At 38.6% G+C, this 19,050-nt stretch overlaps 1 protein-coding gene across 1 annotated transcript in view; it reads left to right on the forward strand.

Annotated features, from left to right (window-relative positions):
- LOC107689738 (copine-8-like) overlaps positions 1 to 19,050 on the forward strand; it is a 150,844-nt gene that overhangs the window by 120,237 nt on the left and 11,557 nt on the right. The window contains exons 14-15 of the mRNA XM_016487870.1: positions 6,541 to 6,838; positions 8,159 to 8,286. Of these exons, the coding sequence (XP_016343356.1) occupies positions 6,541 to 6,838; positions 8,159 to 8,286 (426 nt within the window). The remainder of the gene's footprint in view (positions 1 to 6,540; positions 6,839 to 8,158; positions 8,287 to 19,050) is intronic.

Here is a 19,050-nt window from a genome sequence, read left to right on the forward strand (position 1 = left end):
GAGAAGATCCAGAGTTTCATGATTTCATTAACAATGTTATGCTGTTGCATGTTAGCTCTGCCCTTATTTGCTTTAATCTGTTGTGATCTATTGGGATTTCAACTGGCAGAATGGATTCAGTGTTACTGTCATTAGTGTTCCGTCTCTTAGCATAACAGCTAATTAGCTCTCATATGCAACAAAATAGGACTTACCTAACCATAATATAGGAGGTGAATGAAGAGCAAGAGCAAAAACAAAAATATATGGGAATATACTGCAAAATATAATGTGCTATATTACATAATACATTTTCATATATGGGAAACTAGTGCTTATATTTTTCAATATAATTGACAAAGGAAATAAATTATGATGGATATAAGTGGACATATCCTGCATATGTGGCTTGTAGAATGTATATTGTAGTAAAGTAATGCTGTATTGACTAAATTGCTTCATTCCCCTGAAGTCACTTATCCCCATATGGACAATGTCCTCCCACCTCCAGTCAACAACATCTGTCGTCTCCCATGCTTATGTCACAAGACATTTCTCCAGCCACAGGCTAATGCATACAGAGAACTTCATCAGCCTTCCAGAGACCATGGGAAAAGAACAAAAACTCAACTTTTATTAATCATTCTATCACACCAATGGAAAGCTGTCCCAGTGTGAAGGCTTTTGTTGACTTTAATCAATCTCTGTCAGGGCTCAATTTTTTTTCTTTCCTGGCATGGTCAGGCCAGTAATTCAAAATTCATATCTCTGACAATGTTTTCTAATAATAATAATAATTTTTGTTACAGAAAATAGTTTTTATAAAAAAAATTGTACTGAACTGTTGAAATGAGTGAGCTGCTCTGCCACTGTACTGTGATTGCATGATTAAATTGTATATCATGGATACATTTTAAATATGCGGTATATGAAGTGGCTGATCTCCATAAGACTTTATTTCATTTTCTCTTACTCACACCAATACCATTCTGCTTTACCCACAATCCTAGAAGCAGGGGTCTTTGGGATTTAATTAAATAATGAAACCTGATATTCTTGCGGATATTCTCTGAACATCTGAGTCCCATCTGTGGCAGAGGCAGCCCTCATCTTCTAACCCTCATTTTCTCAGACACTGAGTTTCACACCTGCATTTACAGAAACCACCCCCATTACAAACACTTAGATTGCAGGTACCACAAAAGGTTGTCGCTAGTTATGAAACTGTCATCCCCTATTGGATGGAATACATGTAGTGCATGGCTATGATCTTTTCCCCTTTAACCTTCTGATGGATGCTTTTCTTCTTTGGACATTTGATTCTGCTATGAATTCTGCTATAGTCAGGTACGACTCACATAGCTACAGACTGTTTTTCAGCTCGTTTCGGGAAACAAATTGGGACAAGAAATCCCAGGGAGTTACAGCAGAATGAAAAATTAGGTTCTGTGTGAGTCTGGTGTCTATTTGAGAGAAAACAAAAATATTTGCAGATCTGTTTTGCCAATTAACAGGCCTTTTTGGTAGGTTTTGATGTTTGATTTTAGAGCACTCTTTTGAGAAACTTTAGGGCTCAAGTTTTAGTCTAGACTGACAGGACTATGCCAGGAGCCACAAGAGAATGTGTTATACAGCGATTAAGGCTGCTCAGTCTGTAACTGTTTAACTAGTAATGAATACATATCAATCAAACATTAAAAGCCTGTCGCACAGGCTTCATTTAATTTGTCCTCTTCATCAAGTACCTACACAAGGGCTGTTCATTCTTGCTCTGTGAGATCTACCTTCCTTCTGAACCCTGCTTTAACATACCTGTCTATAATTTTTAATGAACCCCAAACCTTGATTAGCTGGTTCAGGTGTGTTTGATTGGAGTTGGATCTAAACCCTGCAGGAATCTAGATCTCCAAGAGCAGGAAAGAGCTGGTGTCCCACAGGGCTCAGTGTTGGGGCTCTTTCTTTTCTGTTGCTACATTAAATCACTCTGCACTGTCATCTAGTAGCATGTATTTTCTTCTCGCTGCTTTGCTGATCACATGCAAGTGTACATTTCATCACGCTTTTTTTATCTACAGTGGGTATAGAAAAGAATCTCCCCCCTTTAAAATCATCACATTTTGTTGCTCTGCAGCCTGAAATGAAGATGGACACAGTTTTTGTTTTATCCAGCTGTATTTACTCAGTGCACCTTATAGCATCCAAGTGAAAGATATAAGGGGTGATCCTTTTTCTGTTTTTTATTTTTTTTCTGAAATGTCAGTGTTATATCTTTCACTCGGATGCTATACGTTGCACTGAGTAAATACAGCTGAAAAAAAAAACGTGTCCATCTTCAATTCAGACTGCAAAGCAACAAAATGTGATTATTTAAAAAGTGGGGTGATTCTTTTCTATACCCACTGTACGTCTGTTTTTTTAGAGAACAGTACATCCTCTCTGACATAGAGACCTTGAGGACTACTCGTCACCTCATGCACAGTCTTAAAAACAAAATTGGCTTCCTCTTCCTTCCAGCCAAAACCTGTCACCCAAAGGTGTGTTAAATTGTTGAAGTCACCCTAGAAGACCATTTGTGTTCATCATTCACCATCATTCACCATAACATAAGCAAAATCTGGCCCTTCCTGGACCCCAATTCCACTCAGCTCCTTGTTTAAGTTCTAGTCATTTCACAAGTAGACTACTGTCAGATGTCCCCTCAAGTGCACCAAGGATATAGCTGTTCCGTTTGTTTGAAACCTCTGGAAATACTGTCATGTTCACCTCTGCTCAAGTGCCCTCACTAGCTTTCAGTTCATGCCAGAATCAATCAAGATTGTGGCCTGCAATGGTCCCAGTGGCCTGAATGATCTTTTGTCAAGCTGTACACATTAGTCCAGTGTTTCCGACAGAATTCTGCTTCTGTCAACCCTTTAATTATATATGGTATTGGTTGACTAGCCTCACCTGGCTTGGATAACTAACCTCAAACATTACACATAAAAAGAAAAACCTTTTCTTGACTAGCACAATAAATTTATATGTACAGTATATTAAGTGAATTATAAGCTATGCATGCCTGATGCCTTTGTTGCCCTTTTTGTACCATGACTTAGAAAAGAAGCATCCAGGAATCATTAAAATTTCAAGTTGCGTAAGTAACAGAGATTGAATTGCTAAAGATTGCCGAGTTGTTGTGCTGCTGTTGGTTTTTTGTAGGGGTTCCATTTTGGGGAAGATCATGTGAGCTTCACTATTTCCACTGCCATTGCTTTGCTTTTGCATAAAATTGAAGCTCAATTTTGTTGTACTGCCAACATTCCCCTCGCCTCAAATCATAGCTTCTTTTTTGTTTGTGATGGCCTTTTATTTGAGTGCACTTTCTTGTAAGTTATAAGTAGGAAACTACTTTACACATTTTTCAGGTTATATTATGTAAAGAACACATAAACAAACATGCACATGAAAGTTCCCCATTTGCAAACCTTATCAGACAATGATAGCAGATGATTGCATGTGTAGTAATTGAATATCTCTTTTTGCAGCTGTTAGATTGTGATGAACCTTGGATATCATACCTAAACATTTCCTACTTCCAAGATTACTAAGACTTATTTTCTTCAACCTAACCTACTTGCATAACTGTGGACATTTTTGGAAGTCAAATGGCCAACTACATATGTTTCATAGTTATGGTAGAGTCTGTTACATGATTGCATGATCTATGAAATAAAATCCACACAGAAAATGTCATTTTTTCATTGAACCGGTTATTTTGTTGGTCTCTGGAGTGTGAGTTTTGTCCATTTAATTTGGACACTATAAATTAATGTATGAATGAATAAATTAATGAAAACAGAATAAACGAATGGATGAAAGAATGAATTCAGACTTTAGCCGACCAGTCAAAATCCCATGAAAACAGGAATAATTATGAAAATGAAAATTTTATGCAACAGCTAATGTGCCTGTATGACACACTGGGTGTGTGGTGTGTCACAAACATGTTTTCTGAGAGCTGTAAGCATTATCCTAACAGATGGTATGACTGGCTCAGTCTCAACTGAATGTGAGTAATGGTAGGATATCTTTACTCAGCTGTCTCATGTTCCTTCTCATCTGTGAAATCACTAGGATATCACTTTCCAGTGTCTACATTAGCAGCTACCTTTTAAGGCAGCATCCTAACCAGTTATGTGCCCTCATGTGTGACTGATTTGATAGTTGAGGGTCATTATTGTTTTGGACCCCACTGACTTTTGCTGTATGGAATGAATGAATGAATGAATAACAGTTGAAATATTCTTCATAATATCTTTTGTGCGTGTGTGTGTGAGAGAGTGTGATAACAACAACTGATTCCAATTGGGCTTTGGTGTTAGCATGGTGTTAAGTTAACAGTGTGCCTACTATAGGCATCAGTGTGCCTTCCAGTCTGGGTGCTTCATGGTTACTTGACCATTTTTGTTGCTGTTTATATATATGATATGCCTGGATATTTAATGATCAGGGGACAGGACCATACACACACTTGCACACACATTTTAAGAGTGTATTTCTGGTTTGGGGATGTGTGTGTGTGACTGCAGCTGTAAGCTCGGTAATGAGAGCAGTCTAATGAGAGGAGACAGATCTGTACTTACGGCATTAGTTAGCTTGGCTCAATGTCCCAGCAAACACACACCCATCCTGTATCCTGCTTATCTATTCTACTGATGCAATGTTACAAGGACAAATAAGAGAAAAACACACATGCATAAATAACAATCATTCATTTCTGATGTCTTTAATACCCTAGAAAAGCACCATAATATGTCTTAGACTCAGAGTACACCTCATAAAATTCACTCTGTTCTATACTCTTCTAGTCTACTGCTGACATAGGCATCTACCCAGTCAACACATTTCCTTTGGGTCATATCTGGCCCAAATCAGCAGCTAAAGTGCGGCCCAGATTACTATGTGTTTGCCGGCCCAGAACTGGCACAAAAATTGATTCACAGTCTTTCTTTTATATATAATAGAATTTTAATAGCAGAAGTAAAATACATAAGATAACAGAAGTGTGCTATGTTGTGAATGTCAAATGAGTGAATGAATGTACAATTGTTGATACTTTGTTTTAGTAAATCTCGCCAGTCTTTCTCAATCACAGTCAGTCTGTCAGGAAAAAGGAGAGAAAAAAAGAACATTAGTGTACCATAATTAGTATCATATATTAGATATTATTTGAATATTAAGACAAGCACATATTATTAATGACTGCAAATCAACACTGCACACATTCTCTTTTTCTACCACCCAAGACATGAGTGCTGCTGTGTAGCCATTTTTAAATAAACAAAACATTAGCTGCTGTAATAACATGCTATTTTTAGACATACTACTTAATATTATACATAATAATGAAAACATTAGGGGTGGTACACAAAAATGACGATTCAGTTCCTTGGTTTGAAGTTAGGATTTGATACATTTTTGGTACAGCAGGAGGAGAAAACTGAACATAAAAGTGCTTTTTTTCCTTTTTTATTAAACAGTGGTTTACTAAACAAATTGTGGCTCTGTATTTAAATAAATTCAGTTATTACAATTTTATTATTACTATTTTCTTAAGGATAAAAAACTGGACTTAACTAAAATATTAAAGGTTATAATTAACAACAGAGCCCAAACTATTAAATACAATTTCTATTTATTTTTAGATACAATAATCAACACTCAAACATGTAAAATACACATAGGCAGTTTTTACGTAATGTCTAAACATAACTATAAAATTATGTTTCTACTTTGTTTTCATGGCAGATTTAAAATGTACACTAATTAAGCATACACTAATTAAGACATCACTAACAGATTGAGTAAAAATATATAATGAATATGTTGGCTAATATAGTGCAAATATTTCTCCAGAGTTAATTTTTCTAGCAAAGCCACGAGCTGGGGACACTGAATGACTTGCTTAAGGTAAAGGTAATGCTGCTTCGTGACATTGATAACAAGCTGTTTTATTGAGTTGAAAAAAACTGATTGAGAGATTACGTGAGACATGAGATGTTCATTCATGTTTATTTCGTGTTATAACTATAGAAAAGAGAAAGGGATGATCACATTAACTCGCTCTCCGCACTGCCGCTTGTACTTGCGATCTGTCACACCACATCAAAGAGCCTCGAAACGGCATATATCATTTGAATTTCCTGATAAAATAGACGTAGATGTGACAGCTATCAGCCATATAGTTCTTGCTATCTGGGTACCTTGTAAGGTAGCATCCTAAATGATATGGAACCTCAAAAGGGAGTGATTTGGAACACCCGACAGTTTTTTAAATGGTCAATCACACATGCCAAATAGGGTTCCTCATGTGACACTCAATATCACATTAGTGTAATGTTAGCATGTTGAGCTAACAACATGTTAGCATGTTAAGCTAACAACAAAACATATACACGAGCAAATATTGTTTATGCACACAAATGTCTTGTACATCAGAACATGAACTTTATATTATTTTTGTGTTATTTTTACGATTTTATTGTATTTTTTACACTGAAATCTGACTGAATGTGAAGTTAGCTACGCTCAAATAGAGAAGGAGCTCTATGAGGTCTTATTCGGCTGCAAGTGCTTTCATCAGTATGTGGATGGCCGTGAAGTCATAGTGGAGTATGATCACAAGCCGCTTGAATCAGTGATGAAAAAACCTCTAGCTCCGCCGCGACTTCAAAGAATGATTCTTCAACTCCAGAAATATGACATCACCATCACACACCGGCCAGGAAAGGAGATTCCAGTGGCGGACACCCTCTCTAGAAAGTCCATAAAGACAGAGCACGACAATCTCAGCGAAGGAATGGACATGCAGGTTCACATGGTATACAAAAGCTTACCAGTCAGTGACGCAAAGCTGCAACAAACCGTGCCGAGACCGAATCAGACAGCCAGCTCGTCCAGCTCAGACAGGTGATTCTGGATGGATGGCCTGGAGAGAGGAAGAAATGCCCCGCAGACATCAGTAATTTCTGGAACTTCCGAGACGAACTCTCATTGACCAACGGAATCATTCTCAAAGGTGAGAAAATAGTCATACCCACCTCACTCAGAAAATATATGCTCACACGCATTCACGCCGGTCACATGGGCATAGAGAAGTCGAAGCAAAGAGCACGATATGTGTTATTCTGGCCAGGAACGAGTAAACAAATAGAACGCATGGTCGAAAGAGGCGATACTTGCCTTGAGCAACGTCGTTCAAACACTAAGGAGCCCATGATTCCTCGCAAAATACCAACCAGACCATGGCAGGTGATAGCTTCAGACCTCTTTACCTGGAACCACGAAGAATACATGGTTACAGTAGACTACTATAGCCGTTTCTTTGAATTGGACAAACTCAGCACCACCACGGCTGCCACTGTCATCAGCAAACTCAAAGTCATTTTCGCGAGACATGGCATCCCAGAGAAATTTGTCTCCGACAATGGTCCACAATATCGAGGCAAGGAGTTTGAAGACTTTGCAAAGACATGAGGCTGCCATGCTTCAGATACCTGCTGAAGTACCAGCACAGCATTCAAAAGACAAACAGATCCAGCCCATACAATACCATACCAGGTCAGGTCGAGCAGTGCGACCAAGAGCAATTCTTGATTTGTGATTTGTCATTCGTCTGGGGTGTAGGCGGATCGCTGGCCCTATGAGAGAATGGAATCTAAAATCTGGTATGGGCGGTCTGAGAAGAATGGACACTTTGTTCACAAATTTTGTTGTATAGTGTACTACGTGTGCTATAAGTGTCATATGTGTTGAAATGTTTTGAAATGCAGCATCCTCTGTGTTTATGCTAGAGTAATGTTTCAGTGGTTCAAGTATATATATATATATATATATATATATATATATGTACACTGCAGTGACAATGTGTTTTTGTTTTATTTGTTCTTTAAAAGAAAGGAGATGTAATATTCACGTAAGCACTGAATATTTGCTACACTAATTTACGGTACTACGGCAAGAGATTGGCGGGTATCGGCAGTGATTGGACACATGTGAATACGGTTGCAGGCAGTGGATTAAAAGCTTAAGTTTGTTTGGTACTCACTGTTCGTCTCCTTATTTAAAACTGCATGCACTGTGCAGTAAAAGCAACAAACAAAGAATAAGACAGTTATTTTTTTTTCCTATCTTCCTACAGAATGGAAACCCTCAGAATCCATATTGCAATGGCATTGATGGAGTCATGGAGGCATATTACCAGAGTCTAAAGTCCGTCCAGCTCTATGGACCTACCAACTTCTCGCCTGTCATTAACCATGTAGCCAGGTAACGTTCAGAACATTTTAGTACCAGAGACATAATGTGCATACCCACACAGCTGCACATATCTTTTGCAAGTATGTAGTGCTTTTGTACATGCATTACTATTGTGGTAACGATCCTTAAAATTTAAAATCACCATGAAATCAACATTTGGCAATTTGAAGTTGGCCATTCTTATTTTTTATGGAATGTTGCAATGTTTATTAACTTGCTCAGCTATATTCCTGAAAGAGACAAATAAGGAAGACATTTTACACTAATTTCTGTCTTGTGGCAATGGTAAGAAAGCAACACATACTTTAAAATTGCAATCTGACATATTTCATAAAACAACGGTACACAAAATCAGGCTTGCATAGATTAAAGTGTTTACATTCACATTGCTGCAGAGCATTGCAGCCTTTTTCTGTAGTCCGGTAGTTTAGATAATTGAAGTAGTTTAAATGTATTGGTTGTGTATCTTTTCTTATTACATTGCTCTCTAGAATAGTTGATTCTGATTGGTCAATCACAGAACTGAGTGGTGAAATATTTTTGTATATTGACCGTTACACTAAATATTCCACTGTTGTCCATGACAACATATTGGTCCTACTTTTTTCATGTACAGTACTTTAATGTCCATATATGTCCTCTATCTTTTCATATCAAAGGAAGTTGAGATGCTAATTGGAGCCATTTTGCTACTCAAAAAACTGTTACTGTTACCCCTTTTCCAAGTGTGTGACAGTGACACAGAGATAATCAAATCCAAAATGGCCTCCGAGGCACAATATATGACCTTTAAATCACTTTAAATGAACTGTGGAACTAGACTTGTGAGACTATAAGATTCAGAGATCATCCCAGGTCTGTATCATCCATCAAGTGATGTGAGGAAAAACATTAAATGGCCATCGTAAATCTGACACAGTGGCCTGAAAATGAGATGTGTAATACCCACACAGGAATTTTTAGTACCCTATAGGCATACAAGAAAGATCTCAGATGGAGAATATAAGATGGGGGTTATTATTTTATGTAATTCCCATGGATGAGGCCCTAAATCCTGGGTTTTTTAACTCATGCCATGAACCCCTAAATATGATAATTACCTTCAAGACCTTCCTAAAATATAGGATATACAGTATTTTAATGTATTACAAAATGTATTTTACTGTGTGAAGGAAAAAAAAACATTATAATATAAAGACAACATGCTGATTTACTCATTAATTAGATTGTATAGTGTCATTGTACTAAAACCAAAAGAAAATATTATCTGGTAAATATTAATTTTGTATTTGTATTTGTATGTTGTATTTGTTTTTTGTTTTTGTTTTAGTTGTTATTAGAGTAATGTTAAATACATTCTCTTGAAGAGAACATTGTTCATTAAAATCTGTTTTATAAACAGATCACAATAAATGTTGTTCTAAAAGGTTTTAGAAAGCAGAAAGACAGTAATTCAGTTGATTTAATTCAACATTTAATTTAATTCATTTAATAAACACTGGAAAAATTGTAACCTAAACATGGTGACGTAAATTAACTGGTATGAAATGAAATTAAATGAAATTTAAATTTTAAAAGGTTATTTAGCATCACTGAATCAATACATGCATTGTTATGCCAACAACGTTAATTTCAATCAGGTAAAAGTTAAATTAGGGGGAAAAAATCTCTTTAAGGTAACAATTGCAGTTGATCACTTTTTACAGTTTTTATTATTATTATTATTATTATTATTATTATTATTATTATTATTATTATTGTTGTTGTTATTTTTTTACAATACAATTGTGATACTTTTCTGCCCAGAATCCAGTTGGAAAACCTCTGTACTAAATAAAAGCTGTTCCTAATAAATATAAGCTCATGCGGTTCTTACCAATATCAATTGAAAAATTGAATAAATTGGAAAATTTAGGGAATTCAATAAATCAATAAATTTGTGCTGTACAAATTAGCAGAAGCTGAACAGAGGGGTGTAATAAAAAAATATTTTTAGAAATATCACTTAACTTTCTGTAAAATCAGAATTTGAACAGTTCATCTTATGTTCCTAAAATAAAAGCTCTATAATGTTTAGAGATAATGTACTTACTATTTTACACTGTTAGAGGTCAGAATAAAATAACTTAAGGACACTTTTAACAGCTTGTGGGGCTGTGAGAACCTGAGTGTCTACATCTCTAGCAGCAGCAATAAAAGATTGGAATCATTATGCTTCAATTGCAGCGCGGAGTGTCTAAGCGCACTTCAGCATCCACATATAGTAATGCTACAGTGTAAAATATATTGAGAGGGTATGGCATTCACTGCTCAGTACAATGTTAGCTCTTTCCTCAGAGAATCAGAAAATGCAAATATAAAACAAACAAACAAACAAAAAGTTATACAACTTAGTAATGACAGAATTTTCATTCCTATAAAATATACTGGGATGCAAAATGTGAACAATTAATAAGATCACATTGAAATTCATAGATATACTGTATGTATAAAGTGTAGTTCCAGAACAGTTTTTTTTTTTTACCTTTAGATAGACAGTGATGTCTTGTGGCATTCGTACGATATCAACTTATGGAGTGCATCTCAGGGGCTGATCTACTGTGCTGGCATGGGGTGGCAACTGCCACCATAAGAAAAAGTGTTGCCACCCTGTCTTCCACCCCAATATTATCCCAGTATAGAATACAAATGTATGCATTTTATCTGTACCATGCACATTTCAGCATTTCAGCAATATTAACTACTTGATTATTGAACTACTGTCATATAAAATCAATGTCACATTTGCAATTGTGCTGATAGTCGGGAAAACATCACTCTTGTTGCTTTCCTATGTCATATATTATATAGAATATTTCTCTTTTTTTCTACCGCAGTAGTTTGTTCATGTTTGGTTCTTTGTGCTGTTGCGCCTATTAGTTTTGATTTCTCTGCGAGTCAGACAGGTTGCGCGAGGCTCAACTGACGCAACCTTGATACTGTCAATACATTATTCATTATCAGTCACCGTTTACACTGAAAGTAATACAATCAGAATCATTCTTGCCAAAGTGTCGGTGCTGCCCTAGTTATTGTTTGTTATTGACGTTTTATTCAGGTTACTTGTCCGGTCGGGCAAGTAAAATTCTCTTTCACTAATTGTCCCGTCACAAAATCCACTTGTCCCAGACAAGCAGACGAGCGTTAATGTCAAGCCCTGTCTGGGATTGTCGTTTTCCTCATTTAATTTATTTCTTTTTTTTGGGACACACAGATTATCTGACTTCCCACTCCACTTTCATCATGGATATAGATCTTTCTAAAAAAATAAATCAATATTACTATATTGAAACATTTGTAAAACAGACTTTATGTTGGCTTGACAAAATCTGACTAAATGTAAAATAGTTTGAAGGTCAGAACAGACAGATAGTACTAATGATAGACATACTCTTACAAGCTCAGAGACATTTCGAATCTATTGATGTGGTTAATAGACAGTGTCATGGTGCCCTGGATATTGATATTTTGTTACTGTTATTGTTATTATAGAGTATTAATAAAATGGATAATAAGACATCTAAATGTATGTATGTAAAAAAAAAAGAACGTAAAAAAATGTGTATGGTTTTCACTCAATAAGATCTTGTTAATAAGATAATGTAGGGATTATCAGAAATTAAAAACCTCAGGAGATATTATCAAAGGTGTTTTCAAATAATTTGCATTACTTTTCCATTTAGTTTATTAAATGTAATTGAATTTGTTAATTTCATTAGTTTACTGACAAATGCAATTTAAAACCTCTCCAACAAAATGATGTCACAATTATGGTGAAGTATTATGTGGATTATGTGTTCATTAGTATTAAAAAAATAATAATAATAAGAAGAAAAAAATATTACTGGAAACAAGGCTGCTTAAAAATTGAACAGGCGCTGTTGCGCTATTGCAGCCAAAGTGATTATTTCAGATATTTAGTAACTGAACAAATCAATTGATTAATCTAGGTGGTTGTGTGCATGTTACCTGATATATCCCTGTGATCTGCTAAGAAAGCCCCAACACTTTTATACAGGTGTTATGATATTAATAAATTGGCTCTTGTTTATTGCAACATATATGGCAGTTATTTTTGCACTAGAACATGTTTCTAAAACTCATGTTTTGTTATTGCACTTCAGACCTCTATGCTCACAAATCCCATGTTAAATCCACACCGATTTGCTTTAAAGTGAGCCAACAGTCAGTGGACTGGCACATCCTCACACTGTGTATCTAATTATATGTCCATTTCATGGGTTTTCTGAGGATGGGAAGTAAAGGACAGACCATCAAGTCATTATCACCCCTCTGTTCCACACACACACACACAGTCACTGTGGTGTCCACTCATCAGCACTGACGACAGATCTGTCACACTGCACCTCTCTAATCTCTCTGTGTGTATTTGCTGTAGGTCGCGCCCACACAGTTTAATAATAAACTGCTTTTATATTGCTCTTTCAGAGCTAATGTGCTGTTTGACTGGATTTTCTACTGTGCACATTTTTGTTACTGGAGAAATAAAGACTAAAAACATGTATTTTTATGTACTTGCAAAATATAAAATTTTTTAAGGCTCGTTCACACTGCGGCAACAAATGGCAATACTTTAAACATTTTAAAGTTGTATTTAGAAAAATGGAAAATATAACTATAATCCTCACATTGCACCAACAAGGTTAACATACTGATTCAAACCCCAAAAAACGTAACAGTTGACTATAAGATTCAATTTGCTTACATTAGTTGATGCATTAGGTATCATTAACTATCAGTGAACAACATGAATGTATTATTCTAGGTTAGTAAATATACAGTCTTTTACTGTAAATTAATGTTCATTCATAATAGATTAACAACCTTATTGTATATAGAGAAGGAGACAAAATATTTTGGGTGAAGTCCTGCTTTAAAAGAGGCTTATACTGTGTATGTGTTTTTATTTATTTATTTGTTTGTCTGTCTGTCTGTTTTGTGGTGTATTCATTTTATTAAAAAATATCTCACATATCTTGTTTATTTAAACATATCTCTATATATTTAATATTAAGTCCATAATGTGTGGATAAATATTTATTTTATTTATTTGTTTGTTTGTTTGTTTGTTTGTGTAATCTGTGCAATGGAATAAGAGTACCAACACACACACACACACACACACTTTTTACACAGCAGACCAGCCAAAAATATCTTTGAATATGGAATATTAAGTCCATAAACTGTGGAGAAATTTGTTTTTAATTATTGATGTTTTGCATCGAGTTCTGTTTGTACTTTCTGTGTTTTGATGCAGTTTGAATATATATCTATCTATCTATATCTATATATATATATATAGATATAGATAGATAGATATATATATATATATATAGATATATAGATATATATAGATAGATAGATAGATAGATAGTCTCAGGTTATGTATGTAACCATGGTTCCCTGACCTGAACAAGACACTGCGTCGAAACGCTTCAGCGCTTTAGGAATGCCTCTGCGTGACCACGTTCTGAAGCATGTGTGGAATCAGTCCAATGAAGAAGTGAGACATCACGAGCGGGGTGACGTGAGCAACCAGGAAGCTTAAAAGTGCACCCGGCATCAGTTAGCTTCTGATAGGATGAAGTAAGCGCCTACAGGGATGCAGGGACTATGGCAGAGAGATGCAGTGTCTCGTTCCATTTAGGGAACCATGATTACATACATAACCTGAGACGTTCCCCCTCAGGGAACTCGAACTGCTTTGAAACGCTTTGGGAAAGAGAATGCCCACTGTGCCATACTAACAAGTCCCTGTCTGGTGTGTATCAGGCGAGCACATCTAAGACGAGAGGACTTGGGAATTGGGTAGAGGCCAGGTCCAGGTTATAGAACCGAACAAATGTGTGCTGAGAGGACCAGCCCGCCGCATCTTAAATGTCCTGCAGGGAAGCACCCAAGTATAAGGCCTTGGAGGCCACCATTCTCTGGGTCAAATGGGCTCTAACCCCCATAGGTGACAGGAAGCCAGAGGACTCGTAAGCAATGTAAGATGGCCTCGACCACCCACCTGCTCAGGGTCTGCTTAGTTGCCAGAAAGCACTTCTTAGGCAGAATAAAGCAAACAAACAACTGATCTACCTTACTCCACAGGGCAGCTCTGTGGACGTAAGCGTCCAATGCTCGCACTGGACAGAGCAGATTTAGCTTCTCCTGGTCAGCTTCCTGGAAGGGAGGAGGACAGTACGCTTGCAGCACTATGGGCCCTGCCGTAGAGGTGGGCACCTTGGGGACATACCCGGGCCTCGGGTAAAGGAAGGCCTTAACCATTCCCGGGGCAAACTACAGGCACTAGGGGGAGAAATTTACAGTGCCACTGTTAGGTCCCACAAGAGCACTTTGGGGCCTGTACAGACACACTTATATGTATATATATTTATTATAATTTTTTTCCATGTACACCTTCAGAGTGAAGGGAGAGAACCCTGCAGAGAAACGCTCCTGCAGAAACTCCAGAATTGTACCAACTGGGCAGTTGACTGGGTCTTGCAGTTGCTGTTCACCCCAAGAAGTGAAAAGTTTTAACTTCAGGGCAACTGTTTCCTCATGGCGGGAGCTCTGGACTGGAGTATGGTCTCAGCAACCTCAGTTAAGAGACCCTCAGGGCCGATGTGTTGCCTGTGCAGACAAGCACACGGTCACCCCTCAGGTCTGGAGGTAAGTGTATCAATCCGTGGCCAGTATCTCCAGGCAATTTACGTGCCACGTGAGATGGTGGCCTTCCCAGCCCGTGAGGAAGGCGTCTGTTGTTAACATTATGAGATGATAAGGAGCCCCCAGCACCGGGCCTTGAGACAGAAACCAAGGCTTCCTCCACATGTCTAAAGCCGCATTTCCACCGAAATTACCCGGAACAATTGTACCAGGAACATTTCCCCCCCCCAGACCTGTTGCTGTCTGCGTTTCCATCGCGGTCCAAAGTACCGAGAAGAATAGGCAAATAGTCTGGTGACGTAGGTCTGCGAGCGTTTCAATACCAAGTACACAAATTTTGGACTTGCATCCTCGGTAGTTCGGACTTCGTGAGTTCGACTCAGGAGTGTGAACTCCCACGTACAGGACGACGCATGGCCGGTAATTCTGCAAACAGCAGCGTACTTGATAAGATCAGTCTCAACTTGGCTACTGCAATTTTCCTCACTGTATTTACAATAAGACGAAATATATCAAACACCACTGCCCCTTTTCGTTTTCATTTAAACATATTAATAGCCGCAGAAATGTTCAGGGAACGTACATGGCCTACATTACAATGAAATTAAATATTATATCAAACATTGCCTGTTTACATTTTAATTTGAACATATTAATAGATTAATAGAATAAAGACCAAATATTACCTGTTAAGATTTACCCAAAACGAATTATATCTTATGTTTATCCACTACAGAGACATCAGAGCCAGCAGCAAATGTCAGAAGGACTAGCCGAGTTGAGGCTGCTCTCGTCGGGATACATGAGCACTGAGCACTGGCTGATCGTGTGGAGCTCCCGTCTCTGAAATCGGCGTAGCACATTTTCAAATATGCGCTGTTTTTATAAATAAACCGCAGATTTGAGTTTTAAACAACTACATTCTCGCCTGAAATACTTTTAAAACTACATTTCATGACACAGTAACAGTAATATTTAAAAAAAAAAAAAATGCAAATGGTGGTTGAAATACAATGCTGCGTGAACTCAACCAATCAGCATGTTCTTCGAAACTATGAAGTATCAGCTGTAGAACCCGGACTACCCGGAGAGAGAGAGAGAGAGAGAGAGAAAGGAACATGTTCTATTGCCTCCTTTCTCAAGAGAGTGTCTACTTTTTGTTCCAGTACCAGAGCCTGCTCGGGGGCCCACTAGTGTGGGAATGACCCCATGGAAACGAGGCAGGTGAGAACCAATCTGGATTCTGTAGACATTTGGCAGAAGTTTCCACGCTGCCAGAAAGTCTACTAAGGGAACCAGCCTCTTGGGACTGGCCTCTGATATGGCTAGAGCAGTCACTTCGGTGCCCTGAACTGGTTGACCAGCAGGGAACGACTGACCTGATGGTCCCCAGATCTGCCTTCCGAGAGTGTCGTCCCAACCTCTGCTCTTTCTGCGGGAGGGGTACGGGTAGCGACGCTCTGTTTCTGTGCTTGCCAAGCTTCACGGCTGGGGCTGCTCCTGCTCAGCAGCACTGGGGACCTGGGAGTGGCAAGGGAGGTAGCACTGGAATTCTGATGCCTGCTTCCTCGCCTCCTGAAATCTCTTGACGGCAGTACTGACAGTGTCACCAAAGAGGCCAGAGGGCGAGAGTGGAGCATCCAGCAGAAAGAATCTGTCTTTATCTTGTAGCTCAGACAGATTCAACCACAGATGCCTCTCCGTGGCCACCAGGGCTGCCATTGAATGGCTAATAGCTCTGGCCATTTCCTTAGTGGCCGGGAGAGACAAATCTGAGAGACAAATCCAATGCATGTCTGCACACAATGGCGGTGTTACAGGTGTGCCAGGCCGACCTGCTCAAAGACCTGAGTGAGAGTGAGGAGGTAGATTACCTCCTCACTCTCACTCAGGTCTTTGAGCAGGTCGGCCTGGTACACCTGTAACACCGCCATTGTGTGCAGACATGCATTGGCCTGACCTCTCAGATTATATCCCTGCTCATCCCATTCAGCCCCACAATGTTGGAATAATTCGTAACAGTTGGGCTGTAGAGCCGGGATGAATACGCTTTATTCCACAACCTCGACACCACGATGTGGAGGTAGGGAAAAAAACGGAAGGCCCCAGTGTGGAGGTTGTGATCTAACTCGCAGGAAGTATTTGTCCAACTTACTCTTTTGACGAACGTCCTGCTTCTCGGCCGGCCAATCGATTTTTCATTTGGCTACAGCACGTGTGACAACCTCCACAAGTTACTCATACACGAAGGACTGTGGCGGTGAGTCCACAGTCTCCTCAATATCGACGCTCATCACATCAACCTCCTTAGAGGAAGAGAGATGAAGCAGCTAGCTTTCTCTCTGGGGGAAAGAAACCAAAGAGCATGTTTCCGAAACCTAAGAAGAGGGTCGCGGATCTAGTGGGAGAGGACCAAGATAAGGACAATCCCGTCTAGGATCTCTCCACTAAATCCATTTGTGATCCTCATGACAACAGTCTGTGCTGTGCCTCGGCAACTGCGGGAAGGATCGTGAGCCTGGCCCTCTCATCAATGAGAGCCAGGTGGGAGTGGAGCACAGTGGCAGCTGCTCTCAATCAGGACATTCAGCTCCCTCGAGAGTTGACCGTGCATGCTTCGCTCCCAAACAGACGACGCAAAGATCATGTGTATCCCCACCTGTGAGAAAACGAGGGCAGGGGGGACCACACTATCTATAGCGCCATCCGCTCACCGATTAGCTTGACCTTTCTTTACACTTTGACATTTTGCTTGCTTACTAACAGAGAATATCTTACTGACTGCTTGTGCAAACACAACACACACACCACAACACGCTTACTGAAGAGCAGAAGCTAACATGCGCTGTGCTAGGTGCACTTTTAACACTAGAACACTAAATTTTACCCGTGGCTGTTTTTCAAATGGACATAACAGATTTAAAATAAAACATTCAAGTCTCCCAGTCATTGACTTTTACTAAAATTATGCAATTTACAATCCAATGTTCTTAAAAATTATGTAGATAAAACCAGATCAAAAAACGGGGCATTTATACCTATATAATTTAAAATTTACCAGCTATATGTATTTTTGCGCTGTCGTTTTCTTGCCGCTAATGTTTTAACATTGTACATTTCTAGGCAACGCCTTTCACTCACTGATTTAGCAGTTATGAGTTTCATAAACAAAGTCAAAATGACTAAAAAAATGTAATTTATGGAAATGCCATGAGTGATGGAGAGTCTGATGGTAAGTTATGCGTCCTGGGTCGGCTCAGCATCTGACGGCTCATCTGACAGTGATCCAGATATCATACAGTGGGTACGGAAAGTATTCAGACCCCCTTAAATTTTTCACTCTTTGTTATATTGCAGCCATTTGCTAAAATCATTTAAGTTAATTTTTTTTCCTCATTAATGTACACACAGCACCCCATATTGACAGAAAAACACAGAATCGTTGACATTTTTGCAGATTTATTAAAAAATAAAAACTGAAATATCACATGGTCCTAAGTATTCAGACCCATAAAAATATAGTTGATGACTAGACATAATCATTTCATGACTCTAGCTAGGACCTCTGGCGGTTCTACTGTTAAGCTTTCTGGTTGCTCACATCAAGCTTCCTGGTTGCCCCGCTCGTGAAGTCTCGCTTCTCCATTGGACTGATTCCACACGTTCACAAAGCGTTGAAGCGTTTATATGTTTATATCTATGTAGCATATATATAGCATATACAGCATATATATATATATATATATATATATGTGAGAAATGTAGGTGTTTTGCATGCATCCCAACACTAAAACATGAACATATTGAAATTAAATGCTTTAACACGTTTACTACAAAACGTCTCTAGGTTACGTATGTAACCATGGTTCCCCGAGGGAACGAGACGCTGTGTCGAGATTCGCTTTGGGAATACCCCTGCGTGACCGCGTTCTGAAGCACGTGTAAAATCAGTCCAATGGAGCAGCGAGACGTCACGAGCGGGGTGACGTGAGCGCCAGGAAGTATAAAAGCGCATCCGGCAGAGCGCAAGTTAGCTTCGATGAAGTAGCACCTGGAGGG

This window comes from Sinocyclocheilus anshuiensis, unplaced genomic scaffold (assembly GCF_001515605.1).
Source record: "Sinocyclocheilus anshuiensis isolate Anshui unplaced genomic scaffold, SAMN03320099.WGS_v1.1 scaffold1014, whole genome shotgun sequence".
NCBI lineage: Eukaryota > Metazoa > Chordata > Actinopteri > Cypriniformes > Cyprinidae > Sinocyclocheilus > Sinocyclocheilus anshuiensis.